We start from the raw sequence: 13,529 nt of genomic DNA on the forward strand, positions 1-13,529 counted from the left end.
AAAATTAGATTTTGAAGTAAATTTTAATTATGTCTGTGGAAGTTAGACTTTGCACTTGAGGATGCAGTAAAAACTCTTACAACTTATGAAATATTTTCTTCTAAGAACATATTTCCAGGTGTCTAGTCAACCATGTAAGGGATTGCGGCACTGATTATGTTTAGTTCTATGATTGGCTTTACAGTTGGAAACAAAATATGAAACAAATATGCCCGTGTTAGGTTTGGAGTAGCTACTGTTGCAGGAAATATTAGAAAGAGACATTATAAAGTCTAAATAAACCGTTGAAGTAATTATTTCTTAATACAAAATAACAATTATCGCTTGAAAATTGACTGATTTTAATTTTGACTATAATTTCCTTAGAGTCGACAATAGTTAAGCTCGAAAATCAGAATATTAACAAACTAATTAGGCTATTATGATTGTCAAAGAAAGATTATAGGTGAACATTTATTAATATCTCTAATCTTGTCTTTTACCATAGCTACACTAATTCATTCAGTAGTATATTTCATTCACATTTGTTCTAAAAGTGTAAATTCAGTGATCCGTATGGGGTTTATGATTGACTTTTTACTTGGAGACAAAATATGAAACAAATATATCTGTTAACGAGCTAGTGTAGCTACATGAGATGTACTATTAGAGGGAGACACCTTAATCAATTACAAGTTAATGTTTGACCATTTAATGATCTTTGACAGAACTAACATATCAAGATGTTAAAAGATCCAACTTTGATCTGAGATGATGTAGATTCCAACCAACCAACTTGAAATGTACTAATTAATCCCTTCCCCATCTATATCACCATACGAGATAACTAGAATGTTCACACCTTTTAAATGATTTGATCACCCGTAGTTATAGCTTTGCCCCTAGGGCATTAGAATTTAATATGAGCCTCCATAATTTTAGTTTTTCTTAAACTTGTTCACTAGTCTTATCCATAAGAAGGATATCACCTGCAAAAAGCATACACCATGGTATATCCTCCCGTAAATGTCTAGTAAGAGTATCCATATATAAAGCAAAAACATAAATGTTTAAATTCGATCCCTGATGTAATTAGGGTTGTTAACGATATGATTTTGAGCCAAGCTAGGGTCGGCTGAAAATATTCGATCCAAAACTTTGGCTCGTAGCTCGGCTCATTTATTTCAACCTAATCTCGATCCAAGCCAAAATTTGAATAGATTTTCTGAGAGGATAAAGATCTTCGAGCTAAATTTGCTAAATTCACAATCACATGTTATTAACGATATGATTTTAAGCCGAGTTAGGGTCAACTCAAAATCTGCTCGTTGATCCAAAATTTTAGCTCACAGCTTGGCTCGTTTGTTTCAATCTGATCTCGATCCGAGCAAAAATTGAATCAATCTTCATGCGATTAACGATGTTCAAGCTAAACTCACAGCTCTAAATGTAATGCAACTGAAATAAGAAAATATTTGACAAAACTCCTAGTTGTTAAACCCTAAACTCTACACGCATTCTATAAATAAAATGATAAATAAAAAAGAAAATGAAGATAACAAGTTAACTTTCTTGGTCGTTTTGGACAGTAGAGGAGCGAAAGGAGGAGAAAAATGGAAGTTTTTGGTCAATGCAAGTTGCTATCTCGCCGTTGTGTTCCTAGCTAGCTCCTATTCTGACTGTATCGCGAGGGATTCGGAGATGAAGGTGATGGTTTTGGACTAAAGATAGATGGAATCAATGGAGAAGACGAGGGCTTCTGACAGAGGGCAACGGGGAGAGGCGAGGTTTTCAATTGGAGAAGACGAGAGTTGGGAGAGAGATTAAAGCATGTCCGGGAGGGAGATGATTTCAGGCGGGATATAGGATTAGTTTTGGCAACCTATCAGTGACTTTAATTGTGTTATTTATTAAAATTGTTATAGACGGCCGTTCCCATCGCTTAATAATAAAATGAATTAGTTAAAACCAATCAAATGACTGGTTCAAAGATAACCGACGAACTATAGTCGTCTGTTAATATTTTCTTATAACTGACGAATTATTCCGTCAGTTATAATTAAAAACAAACGGAAAATAAAATACTGTTGAAAAGCGATGGTTCATGTAGTAGTTATGTCATCACAAATAACAAAGATAAAAGCCATTGCGAAACCATCAATAATTAGAACATTTTTTCCGATGTTTAAAAACATATCGATTTTTCCATTGGTTTTAGCACTTGTTTTTTAGCATCTGAAAACTGCTCAGCAAAGCCTAGTAATAAAATTCTCCTTTATCTCTTCAAAGTTTCCAACAATTCAAATCTCCCTCTTTTCTCCAAAAATTTCCAACACTTCAAAATACTAAAAATATCTCTTCATCCATGCTTCATGCTATTGTAGATGTTGAACAATATGCATCACGACACTTTTTATAGCTTCATGGGAAGTGACAAGTCCCTAGTAATTTTTTTAGTGACAATTCACAACTTATAATTGCCACTAATGTTGAAATCCTTAGTTGCACCAATGAATTTGTTCCATTCAAATAATATATAATAAAGAACTCATGTGGCAAAAACCTCTTTGGATTAGTACTCTTATGTACTCATTTTAACAAAAGACATCATCACTTACCATTCTTACATATTACTTTGTAGAAAAATTCTTGTAAACTTTCAAACTCATGTAGCTAACTAACTATTAATCCATTGAGCTTAATCACCAATCATTCATATAATCATTGTGCCTATTTGACTAATAATAAATTAATCATGTGATGATAAGTCAACTAAATAGTCATGAAATAACATGGTAAAAGTCATGACTTTAGATTGACTCTATAATATTGGACTAAAACAAAAGATGGTTTTTGTAGTGCTCTTTAGTGCAATATCTCAATAAACTTTTTCTCAAGTTCATTGCACCTTTACATTTTTCTAACTCATGCATGCCACCTTGTCTCATTATCATAAATAAACAAATAGATCAATCAAGTGTGTCGACAGAAGGAAAAAAAAAAAACCTACCCACCATGCCAGAAGTCTCTTTCTCGGCCAACTTTTGTTTTATTTTGAGGAGTTAGCTGAGCCATAGTCAAAAGTCTCGGCGACAGTCAGTCCAACTAATCTCTAAAATCACCAAAACTAGAGACGAAGCCGGGCGGCAGACCTCCCAAGTTGCCTTTTTTTTTATATATATATATATATATTTCCTATTTTTTTTTCTAAACTAAAACTAAGCTTGTTGCAGGCACGTCAGGCTTTGTTTCTTGGCAATTATACATGAATTTACTGCACGAGCAAGAGAGAGAGAGAGAGAGAGGAGAAAATGTTACATGTTACGTGCAGACGTCCGGATATACAAACAGGAGCTCACATTACCGCATGTGTGATGCGGCGGTGATGTGGCCTCTCATGATTTGATGTCCGTACGTCTGAAAGATTTGGCGGACGCACGTACAAATATTCGTGCAGATGCACGTCCAGACATCTACACATAATAATTTTTTTTGAGAGAGACGAAGATATCATGGGAGGCATGTGTCTCAATTCAAAGAAAGATAAAAGTTTATTAAGGAGAGTGAGAAATTAATTTGAATTAATTTTTGGATCAAGTAAGATTAAAATTGATTGAGAGATGAAGAAGTCATGGGCTAAATTGTATTTTATTTGATGTGATTTAGGCTGGGTGAAGTGTTATTTTTCTTTTCTTTGTTTAATTTTGATATTGTGATCTTCAAATATGTAAGTCAATAGTTATTTCACTTTAACACTATTTAAATTAATATATTATATGACTTGATGAATTTTTAAGATGGTCTGTGTTGAATCTGAATCTGTTCGGTAGATTGTGGCTAAGGAATAGAGCTTGAGAGAGAGAGAAAGAGAAAAGGAGAGGAGGACTTCCACATGCGGGAGAAATGGAGTGTTCCCGGGCTCCTGGACCCATTATGAAACTCTCATATTTATAGAAGATAAAAGGGGTAAAAGGTATATAAAAATTATAGATTTAGCCCTGCTTTAAAGAGAGAAAAAAAAGACATTCTAGTCCCCATTATCTTGGACTGTCGGATTGTCATGAGATCCATGTAAACCATTTTTAAGTATACAATTTAATTGTTATTTAGGGGCACCAAAGCTTTTTAGAGGGAGAGTTTTGATTGTACGAGAGATAAGTGTGATTTAAATTTTAATCATATAGAAGTTTCTTTGAGAAGCCATGTAATTAAATACAAATTATTTGAATGATTTGGATTGTTTAAATGAATAATAAATTAAAATTTTAGATGAGTTTTAAAAAATGGAATAGCTTTATTTTTGCCTACCCAAGGGCAAATTGAGATCACTATTAATTGTGTTTGTATTTTTATTTTATTTTATTTATATTTTATAATAAATTAAAAATTATTTAGTATCTTAAAAAATATTTTTTTTTATTGAATATCATACGATGATTAATGTGGCGATAATCTCCAGTGAGAAGTGGTTGTTGTGGCTGGTTGTGATATTTATTTTAAATATTTAAAGATAATTAATTTATTTTGTAAAAATTTTTTTTAAAAAACATGATTTAATTTTTTCTACTTTTTAGTTATTTATTATTGGCTTTATTGTAATTATTGCTTATTTCCCAAAAAATAATAATTAAATCAACATCATTAGCAAATTAAAGACATTGACATCCAAATAAACAGCCAAATAACATCACGGGGCAATGTAAGTTGGCTCCCGAAGTTCAGCTTCAAGCAACCAATGAAATCATGACACGTATTTAAAAAATTTCCTTAACTAATTCATGAACATATTTCTAATATAATTATAAATGACTACTAATTAAAGCACAATCATTCTAACCAATCAAATTCTATCCCTTCGATTGGAAAAATATTTGAGTACATAAGACGTACGCAGCGCTACATACGTCCAAGGGTTATTCAGGGGATACATGGGGGATATATCGGGGTTATACCCCTTTGTAACCCCCATATAACCTCTTTGTAAACTACCTGTAACCTACAAATGAGTTTCGTGTTTCTGTAATTTCATGGGTACAAATAAGTTACACGGAGGTTACATGGGGGTAAAACTCGAATATAACCCCCTGTAACCCCTGAATAACCCCTGACGTACGCAGCGCTGCGTACGTCTTATGTACGCAAATATTTTCCCTTCAATTGATCTTCAATTTCAGTTCTATTAAGCCAAGAGCCCTATAAATTTAAATTATGAAACACATTATTTAAAATTTGATTAATTAAAAATTAAAATAATGATATTAAATATTTTTTTATTCATAAAATACTTTTAGCCATATAAATGGACAATAGATTGTTCAAAAGTGTAATAGAAAATAGAGATGCATTATTAAAAAAATATATTTTTTTTTCTAAGACTTTTCAGCATTTTTTATATCTATTCTAATGATGATTAGGCTAATGATAGTTTGCATCCCAAGTAATCTAATTTAGGATGTATGAAAAGGTTCACTTTATGTAGGAGCATGTCTATGTCTTTTGAATGTAAAAAATATATTATTTTTGCAATTTGTTCATTCATTTGCAAACTTTCTTTGTTTTAACTTGTAGCAATCGGTTATGATTTCTTGATGACTAAACTACATGTTGATGTACTCGCGTTATTTTTTAATATTCATGCATTGGAAATCAATATAATACGATATTTGTAGAAGTTTATTCAATGTAAAAAACCGCTTGTTTAGGTCGAATAATCCACCTGAAAATACAAATGTTCCGCTGGAGATTTAATCATTTGGCGAATTAACAACAACTTATCAACTGTCGCAATATCCTAGAACAGAAATGGATTCTGATGACTATAATAACTACCATCAAATTTTCAAGCGGATTTTTGGCAAAATATTTGCTTGAACATTTCTGGCTGAAATAGCCAATGCAAAATTCGTCGGCATGATCACGTATTCAGTCGGCAATTTAGGATCTGAAGAACCGATGAAAAAAGTGATGAATATACCTGTCAATAATAAACTAGCTGAATTATCTATTGGTTTGGGGTATAGTGAAGAACTAGTTGAATTTTTTTTTCTTTCAGGAACTTATTACATCATTACCAATGGACTAGCTACAGGAAGTTCGCCAGAAACTTGTAATTTAAAGTAAGAAAATATGAAGAAACTCACACAATGGTATTTCCACATCTACAATTGAGACACAAATCACAGAGCAACTATATACATCAAAGTCTGAGAACCATGCTATATCAAATATACACAACATTAATAAAAAATAAAAATAAATATACTTCAAATCAATACAATAAATGATGTGTACAAAGAAAATATAGTGCACAAAGTTTCTCAAAAAAAAAATATAAGTATATTTCAGTATCAAATATAGATAAAATTAACAAATCAAAAATAAAAAGAAAGAACTGCTTTGAGTCGGTTTCATCATAGCGATCTTCCTTCTCCTCCTCCTGCATCACTATCAGTTGTTACCCTTGTTGATGTGTGTTGCATCATATATGCCCCATTTTAGCCTCTATTTCAACTAGTTGAGCTTCCATTGGAGCGATAAGTCGAGCTTTAATGTTCTAAGCAAATGCCGCAACACTCATGTTGATCAGTTCATCAATATATGTGGAGCTCTTACCGGAGAAAGAGTTATGGCCCAAGAAGAAAGTGGAATGGATGCATGCCTTTCTTCTTTGAAGCTATATGATTATATTTATGGCACGTTAACACTGAGGTTTCAAGGGAATGTTATAGGATCCTTTGAATGCCATATGATACAACACTAACATTAGGGGCAACATTTCATTAGGGTCTCAATTAATTTTTTTTTATAAAATTATGTTATCAATTTTTTGATCGTTACTTGTTATAAAGTGTCATTAGAATCGTCACCAACACCATTCAAACCACTATCACTGTTGATATAGTATATGCTTGAAATACACATAACTTATTAAATGTTAAAGAGTTTATTTGACTATTATTAAGAATGATAATATAAATCATAATGCAAAAACTCAAGCAGGTCAAATATTTGTATCCAGTTTAATCTAGCATGGACATGTTGAATCATCCTCTTCTTGAGATGACAAAATCATAAAACATGATAAATTTGTTTTCTCTACCTCTCGCGTCCATTAGTGCCTCCTATAAGTGTTCTACTTTTAAGACCCACTTGAAGCTGACAACTAGGACTTGTTAAAAACCTGAATTGTTATTGGTGGTCTCATTAAGGGCTTATAGAAGACATAAATACTATGCCTACTTTCTCATGTTCCATGAAAGTTCCTTGAAAGCACTTTTTCATCAATAAGATGGCCTTGAATTGATGTCAAAGGCCTCTTTTAATTTCTAACAAGGGTGATGATGATGGCAGGAGAAAAGTTTTTTTTTTTTTACAATGAAGACCTTAAAATGATTATGTGATTATGACTTGTTTTTGCCATTGAATTCCATATTAACAACATACAAGTCGTTGTTACCATCGATAAAGAGGGTGGGTGTAATTACCACCAAAAATTGGTTAAGTAATGATATGAAGAAGACATTTTTTGTTAGTATAGAAAATTGGTGAGAAGAACATTTTAGTTTAGCCTAAATTGAGATAGTTGTCTGGGGGCAATTCGTGTATTTTTTTATCTTAAATCAAACTTTTTTATTCATTTCATATGATCCATGCCAGCAACCAATTATTCTAACATAAATCTTGTTAAATATCCTATGACATGCTTCAATAGTCCATCCTTTCAAGTAATGAAGAACAAATCATCATCTTCCTTTTTTCTCATTTATATAATTCTAAGATTCACTGATGACTTCTCTCATCATTACATGGAAACAAATTATGTAAAAATCAAAAAACAAAACTATACCAAACAGAATCATCATACTTCAAGAGGACCAAAACTCAAAATCAAACACTACATACAAGGTCATAAATTGCTCACCAGTTAAATCCTTAGGCAAAAATATTTAACTACTTGATAAAAATTTCTTGGAGAGAATCTACCTCTCCATGAGTTGTATAAACCATAAATATCCCAATCTTAAAATATCCATAATCTCTACCAATATCCATCTCCACCAACATTCAAACCACCACAACACATACACTACCTAAATCAACTTTCTTTATAAAAATATCCAATTTATCATAAATCACACTAATAAAATTAAAAAAAAAAACCACATAAATTTTAAATCAATATGGCTAATACTATAGCCTTTCCGTCAACAACAGCTTTTAAGTCCTAAGTTTTTTTGTGACCAATAAGGAAGAACTTTCTGTCAAAAAACAAGGTAGCTGTAACTGTTGCATCTCACATGTTCATCAATTCAACAGTCTTTAACTTTCAAACTTGAAAAACCATACATGTCATATTGTAGTTCAAATTAAAATGCAATATCATTATAATATTAATATATTTAACCCCAAGGTCCCATTAATCAAATCCCTAATCATATAAAATGCAATATATACAACCTCTCCATGGACCCTCCATTCCTGCCTTCTTTCCAATAATTTAGATAAGAAAGAAAGAGACCCCTCATTATGTTCATAAAAGTCCTCCACTTTAAATTTATTCATTAATTTCCTCATTTCTCAGTCAAGTCATCCATCCTTACAAAAAAATTAATGTTGTTTATAATATCTTTACATAATATAAATATTATAGAAGTTAGCCACACACAATTTCTATATCTTTTTAATACTTGAAATCCCCCCCCCCTTCCCCTCCTCCCCCTTCCTCTCTCCTTCCACTCAAACTTTCTCATCCTTCACTCACACAAAGTGAGCTCATTTCTATCATGTCTTCATTAGCTTCTGCATCTTCATCACCGTCCTCATCCTCATCCATGAGTTTTCCCATAGTGGTTATCGCCATTGTGGGAATTCTCGGCACCGCCGCGTTCCTCCTCATCTACTACATCTTCGTCATCAAATGTTGTCTCAACATCCGTATCTCCGAGCCTGACCGTATCCTCCGCCGCATCTCCCGTTCTCGCCGGCGCCTCCAAGGCCACTTCTCTTTCACCTCCGCATCCGCGCCCATCGAACGCGGCCACGGGCTTGATCCTTCTGCCATCCGTTCCATCCCGACCTTCCGATACTCGTCGGCCGCCGCCCCTCTCGCGGCAGAATGCGCGGTATGTCTGCTCGAATTCCGGGAAAACGAGCGGCTGCGCCGACTGGCGGGCTGCGGCCACGCGTTCCACATCGACTGCATCGACACATGGCTCGAGTCGAATGCGAGCTGTCGACTGCATCGACACAGGGCGCGAGTCGAATGCGAGCTGCCCGCTTTGTCGGGCGGAGGTAACGAGTTTTCCGGCGGAGGAGAGCGTGGTGATAGGAATGGGGGAGAGGTGGGTGGGGAAGGTGGGGAGCATGGGGGATGAGTGCGTGGAGGTGAGGAGAGAGAAAGATGAGAGATTTGTGGTGCAGCCGATGAGAAGATCGCTGTCCATGGATTCATCCGGGGATAGGAAGGTGTTGGAGGGGGTTCAGGAGGCGTTGAGGAGAAATCCAGAGCTTTTGTTCAGGGAGGAAGGGAGTAGCAGAGGGGGATGGGGAGGGGAGAGAAGGCAGAGGTTGGTTATGGCTTTCGGAGGGTGGCGGTCCGGTCGGAGTTCGAGGAGGACCGTGGTTCAACCGGTGGAGATGGAGGTTTAAGGGCTACATCTGACGGTTCGGGCGAAGCCCCTTCAAAAGTTTCGTTGCAGAACCACAATGCGGACCTCCATTCCGAACATTAATTTTCTTCAACGTTTAAACGTGTCAAGAACGGACGATAAACAAACATATATTTACTCGATATAGCTTCGGGTGACATTGAATGGAACAGGGAAGCCTAAATTTTGGGAATGTAAATTGGTGTTTCATCATAATGAATGGTGGGGTTGTGAGTAAAATAGCATTGAGGTTAATTTCCAAATTGCGTTTTGTTTTTTTTTTTTTTTTTTTTTTTTAAAAATAAAAATTAAATTTAAATAATGATTTAATTAATGTCCGATAAAAGAAATATTTAAATATGGTTAGGAAGATGTTGAGCGGCAGCGGGATCACCGTCCCATGTGATTGGACTGAAACATGTAAATTTAATGAAATTTTAGAGCATTTTTATATTGCGGTATTTACATACATACCATCCAGTTCCTATGTAATTACATATTTAATACTTAAATATTAATTTTTATATTAATAACATCCAAATATTTGATATTAAGTAAAAAATATATCTATTTTAACTTTTTAAAAACAAAAAAGGTCTGAATTTCCTTAAAAATAGCTTCTTGCCTCATTAGCGAGAAAAAAGTATTTCATGCGTGCGGTGTCCGATCTCCTCGTTGATCATAGCGTTTTTTTTATTTAAATTCACCTCGAAATACATTTTTGTTGTGATCAACAGTGGAGATCAGACATCAAAGGCGTCAAAGATTAGGTTTATACGGTGGGAATATTTCAAAATATTCAGCAAGCTATTATTACAGATTTGACATTCATTGTAGTACAATTATTGAGGAATATTTAATGAGGTATTTGAAAAGCCATTTAGTTCATCAGTGTGCAGGGTTTACATGGTAAAAAAATAATTATGGTATTTATGAATAAAAAATATAAGTCTAAATTAAGCCTTATTATATGTAATAATTTTATTATATCATTTACCTTAATAATAATAATTTAAAAAATTGATTTATGATAATGAAATAATATGTGCGTGATGAATAAGATATGGATATCTGAATTCTGATGCTCTTAGAAGGAAATCACCAAGGGATTATTGATCAATTAAAAAAGAATTAATTTCATTGTTAATTTGGTGACCCATTATATATATCAAAAGAGAAATTAAACATAAGGGAAGGAGGGAGGAGCTTCCTTAGAAGTATGGGTCTTTCTTGGAGAGCCAAAAAAACATTGTTATAAGTGTTAGACCCTCTATTTATAAAAGATAGAGAGTTGTTAAGATAGAAATTACATTTTCGCCCCTGCTTTAATCAGGGCGTTGTAGGATATTTTGGTCTTTTCATATTTGGTAACTGGTTTTAGCATCATTCGATGTTTCTGGATTCTCCACCTGTCTGATTTCCCCTTTGGTAGACAGAGATGTCGTCGATCAAGCATTCCGTCTGGATACTGGATGACCTTTGTGTTTTTGGTAGCGGTTGAGTGTGAACATTGCGGGCTGTCGTATTTGGATGATCGGTTGGTTAATTTTTAGCAGTCAGTCTATTTGTTAATGGCTGGTCGATTGGGAGGTTGGGTTCCAGCTCATTGGTTCAGGAATCATATGCCTTCATATTTTCTGTCATACATGTTTGTCCGCTGTCGGTGGACCTTAGGCCACCCGATAAGCCGCGAGTTCAGCCGAACATTTAAATTTTTGATTTGGTCTGTTAAGCTGCTTTGAGATCTGTGCAAATCATTTTTGGGTGTACTTATTAAGGTTTTCAATTTTTTTGCTTTTTAGCAGTGACAACTGTAATAAGAACAATGAAATTCTAAACTTCAACAAAATGAATCTTATAATAATCTTTATTTAATACATAAATATGCTCTGTTAATTACCATGCCCATGATCTTTATATATATGTCGCTAAAGGGGCAACTTCATCATTTCAAGTTTGTTCATCTTCTGGACGTTTGTTCATCGTCCGTTGTTTCTTTATGGAGAAAGGATCTAGCTCCGCGCTAAAAGTCTTTGATAAAGCTAGAATGCTAGCCACTCTCGAGTTCAAATCGTGTTGACCCGAGGATGAGTCATCGAGGAAGAAATTGGCCAAGAGGCCAAAATCGATTAAAGCAGCGAGGGTGGAAGAGCTGTTTGATTTGATTTGAGATGTTCTGGGGAAGAATTTGCCCAATATTGGAGGGTAGCTGGGAGCCTTAATAATCGACCCACCGGATGCTGTGAATATTTTTCTTATGGTCGATACTCAATGAGTCGGCAGATATGACCCTCCATCCAGTGAGAAGTGGTCATCAGATGCTTTTTCATCCTATTAGGTGGGCGGAACAACCTGATAAAAAATGACTTAGATTATGGGTAAATTATTTTCCTTTTTTTTTTAATAGCTTGATGCTTACTGACCATTTTTTTTTCACATATGAAAATCCTTGCATCGGACAATTGCTCATCGGTGTTGGTGGTGGTGACTCAATTCTGTGGACAAATCTAGCTCTAAAGGTACTGACTAGCAGCGAAGAGGATGTGGTCAATAACCTGACTGGACCCAAAGAGGACTAGGGTGTAACCTCTGATGGACGTTGGCTATCCCCTAGGACTTTAGCAGCTTGTGTGGAGGATTGGAGGCGATTCTGGCCTGACAGGACTGAGACTTGCAAGCTGAGCTAGAGGAGATGCGTAGGAAAACGGTCGGTCTTCATTGAGAGATTGTTAACGGAAAAATGAAAGGTAACTTGAATGCCAGCCTTGATTTGAAAGAAATATGCAAAAGGCGGAAGTTAGAGTTCCAAGAAACTGCTACTGGCAAGCTCATTAAGCCCAAAGCAAAATTTTCCCTCATTTTGTTCCAACGACGAAGAATTTGTGAGTGGTTCAAATCATTAAATTTTTCGAGTGGGTATGCTTTGAATTTGAGTCGATGTGTTGATGTGGGCGCTGAAAAAAATTTTAGAATGAAAAGCCACGACTGTCATATCTTCTTATAAAATTTGATACCAACCACATTTAGTTGTTTGTCGAGCGAAGTCCTTAATCCATTGATTGAAATTAGTGTGTTATTCAGGGAGCCATGTGCTGCTCATTTGAAGCTTGATGGTATAAGCCAACTAGAAGCAAACATTCCTGTAACACTTTGCAAGTTTGAGAGAGTATTTTTGTCTAATTTTTTTAACTCGATGGAGCATCTCCCCGTACATTTACCCATGATGCATTAATTAGAGGTTCAGTACAGTACCGTTGGAAGCATCCGTTTGAGAGATCATTATATTAGAACTAGATAGTTAGCTATTTATTTATAAAAAAAATATTAGTAAATTGTACTGAGCAAAATTTATTTTTTAGATTTTTGAACAAACTGAAGAGAACTGTGAAGAATAAGGCCCGAATAGAATGCTCGATATGAGAAATATATTTACTGCAAGTGACAACGACATTCTACTCCTTTTATTTCGCGGAAGAAGAATCCACAAAAAAATCATTGGGTTTGGTGCCACCATCGATCCTTTCTATTTTCTATTTTCTAGCAGTTAGATGAAGCACCAGGGAGGTTCACATTACATTACTTTATTGATAAGGAACTTTAAGTAGAGACACTTTATATTCTTCTTAATTGCGACAAAGTATAACCCTTGAATGAGTAATATATTTTTATTATAATTTAAACTCATTTATCTGAAAAGTCTAATGATTAACTGTTTCAATGATAATTCAGTATGTGAACAAGTTATTTGTGAATTCGTTAAATTTAGTTGAAGACGATGATACAAGCATAGATATCGAGAATAACTTCCCCCTAGTGGTTTACAACACATGTGAGTTAAAATTAATGTATTCATTCCTAATATGTCATGAGGCTTTTCATTAACACAGTAATATATATATATAT

General features: G+C 34.5%; 1 protein-coding gene across 1 annotated transcript; it reads left to right on the forward strand.

Annotated features, from left to right (window-relative positions):
• The first annotated feature begins 8,692 nt into the window (after window positions 1-8,692).
• Window positions 8,693-9,353, forward strand: LOC110032060 (RING-H2 finger protein ATL16-like). Its single transcript, XM_020735573.1, has one exon. The coding sequence runs from the start codon at window positions 8,763-8,765 to the stop codon at window positions 9,351-9,353; it is 591 nt and encodes a 196-aa protein (XP_020591232.1). The 5' UTR covers window positions 8,693-8,762.
• The last annotated feature ends 4,176 nt before the right edge of the window (window positions 9,354-13,529 follow it).

This window comes from Phalaenopsis equestris, unplaced genomic scaffold, assembly GCF_001263595.1.
Source record: "Phalaenopsis equestris unplaced genomic scaffold, ASM126359v1 Scaffold000877, whole genome shotgun sequence".
NCBI lineage: Eukaryota > Viridiplantae > Streptophyta > Magnoliopsida > Asparagales > Orchidaceae > Phalaenopsis > Phalaenopsis equestris.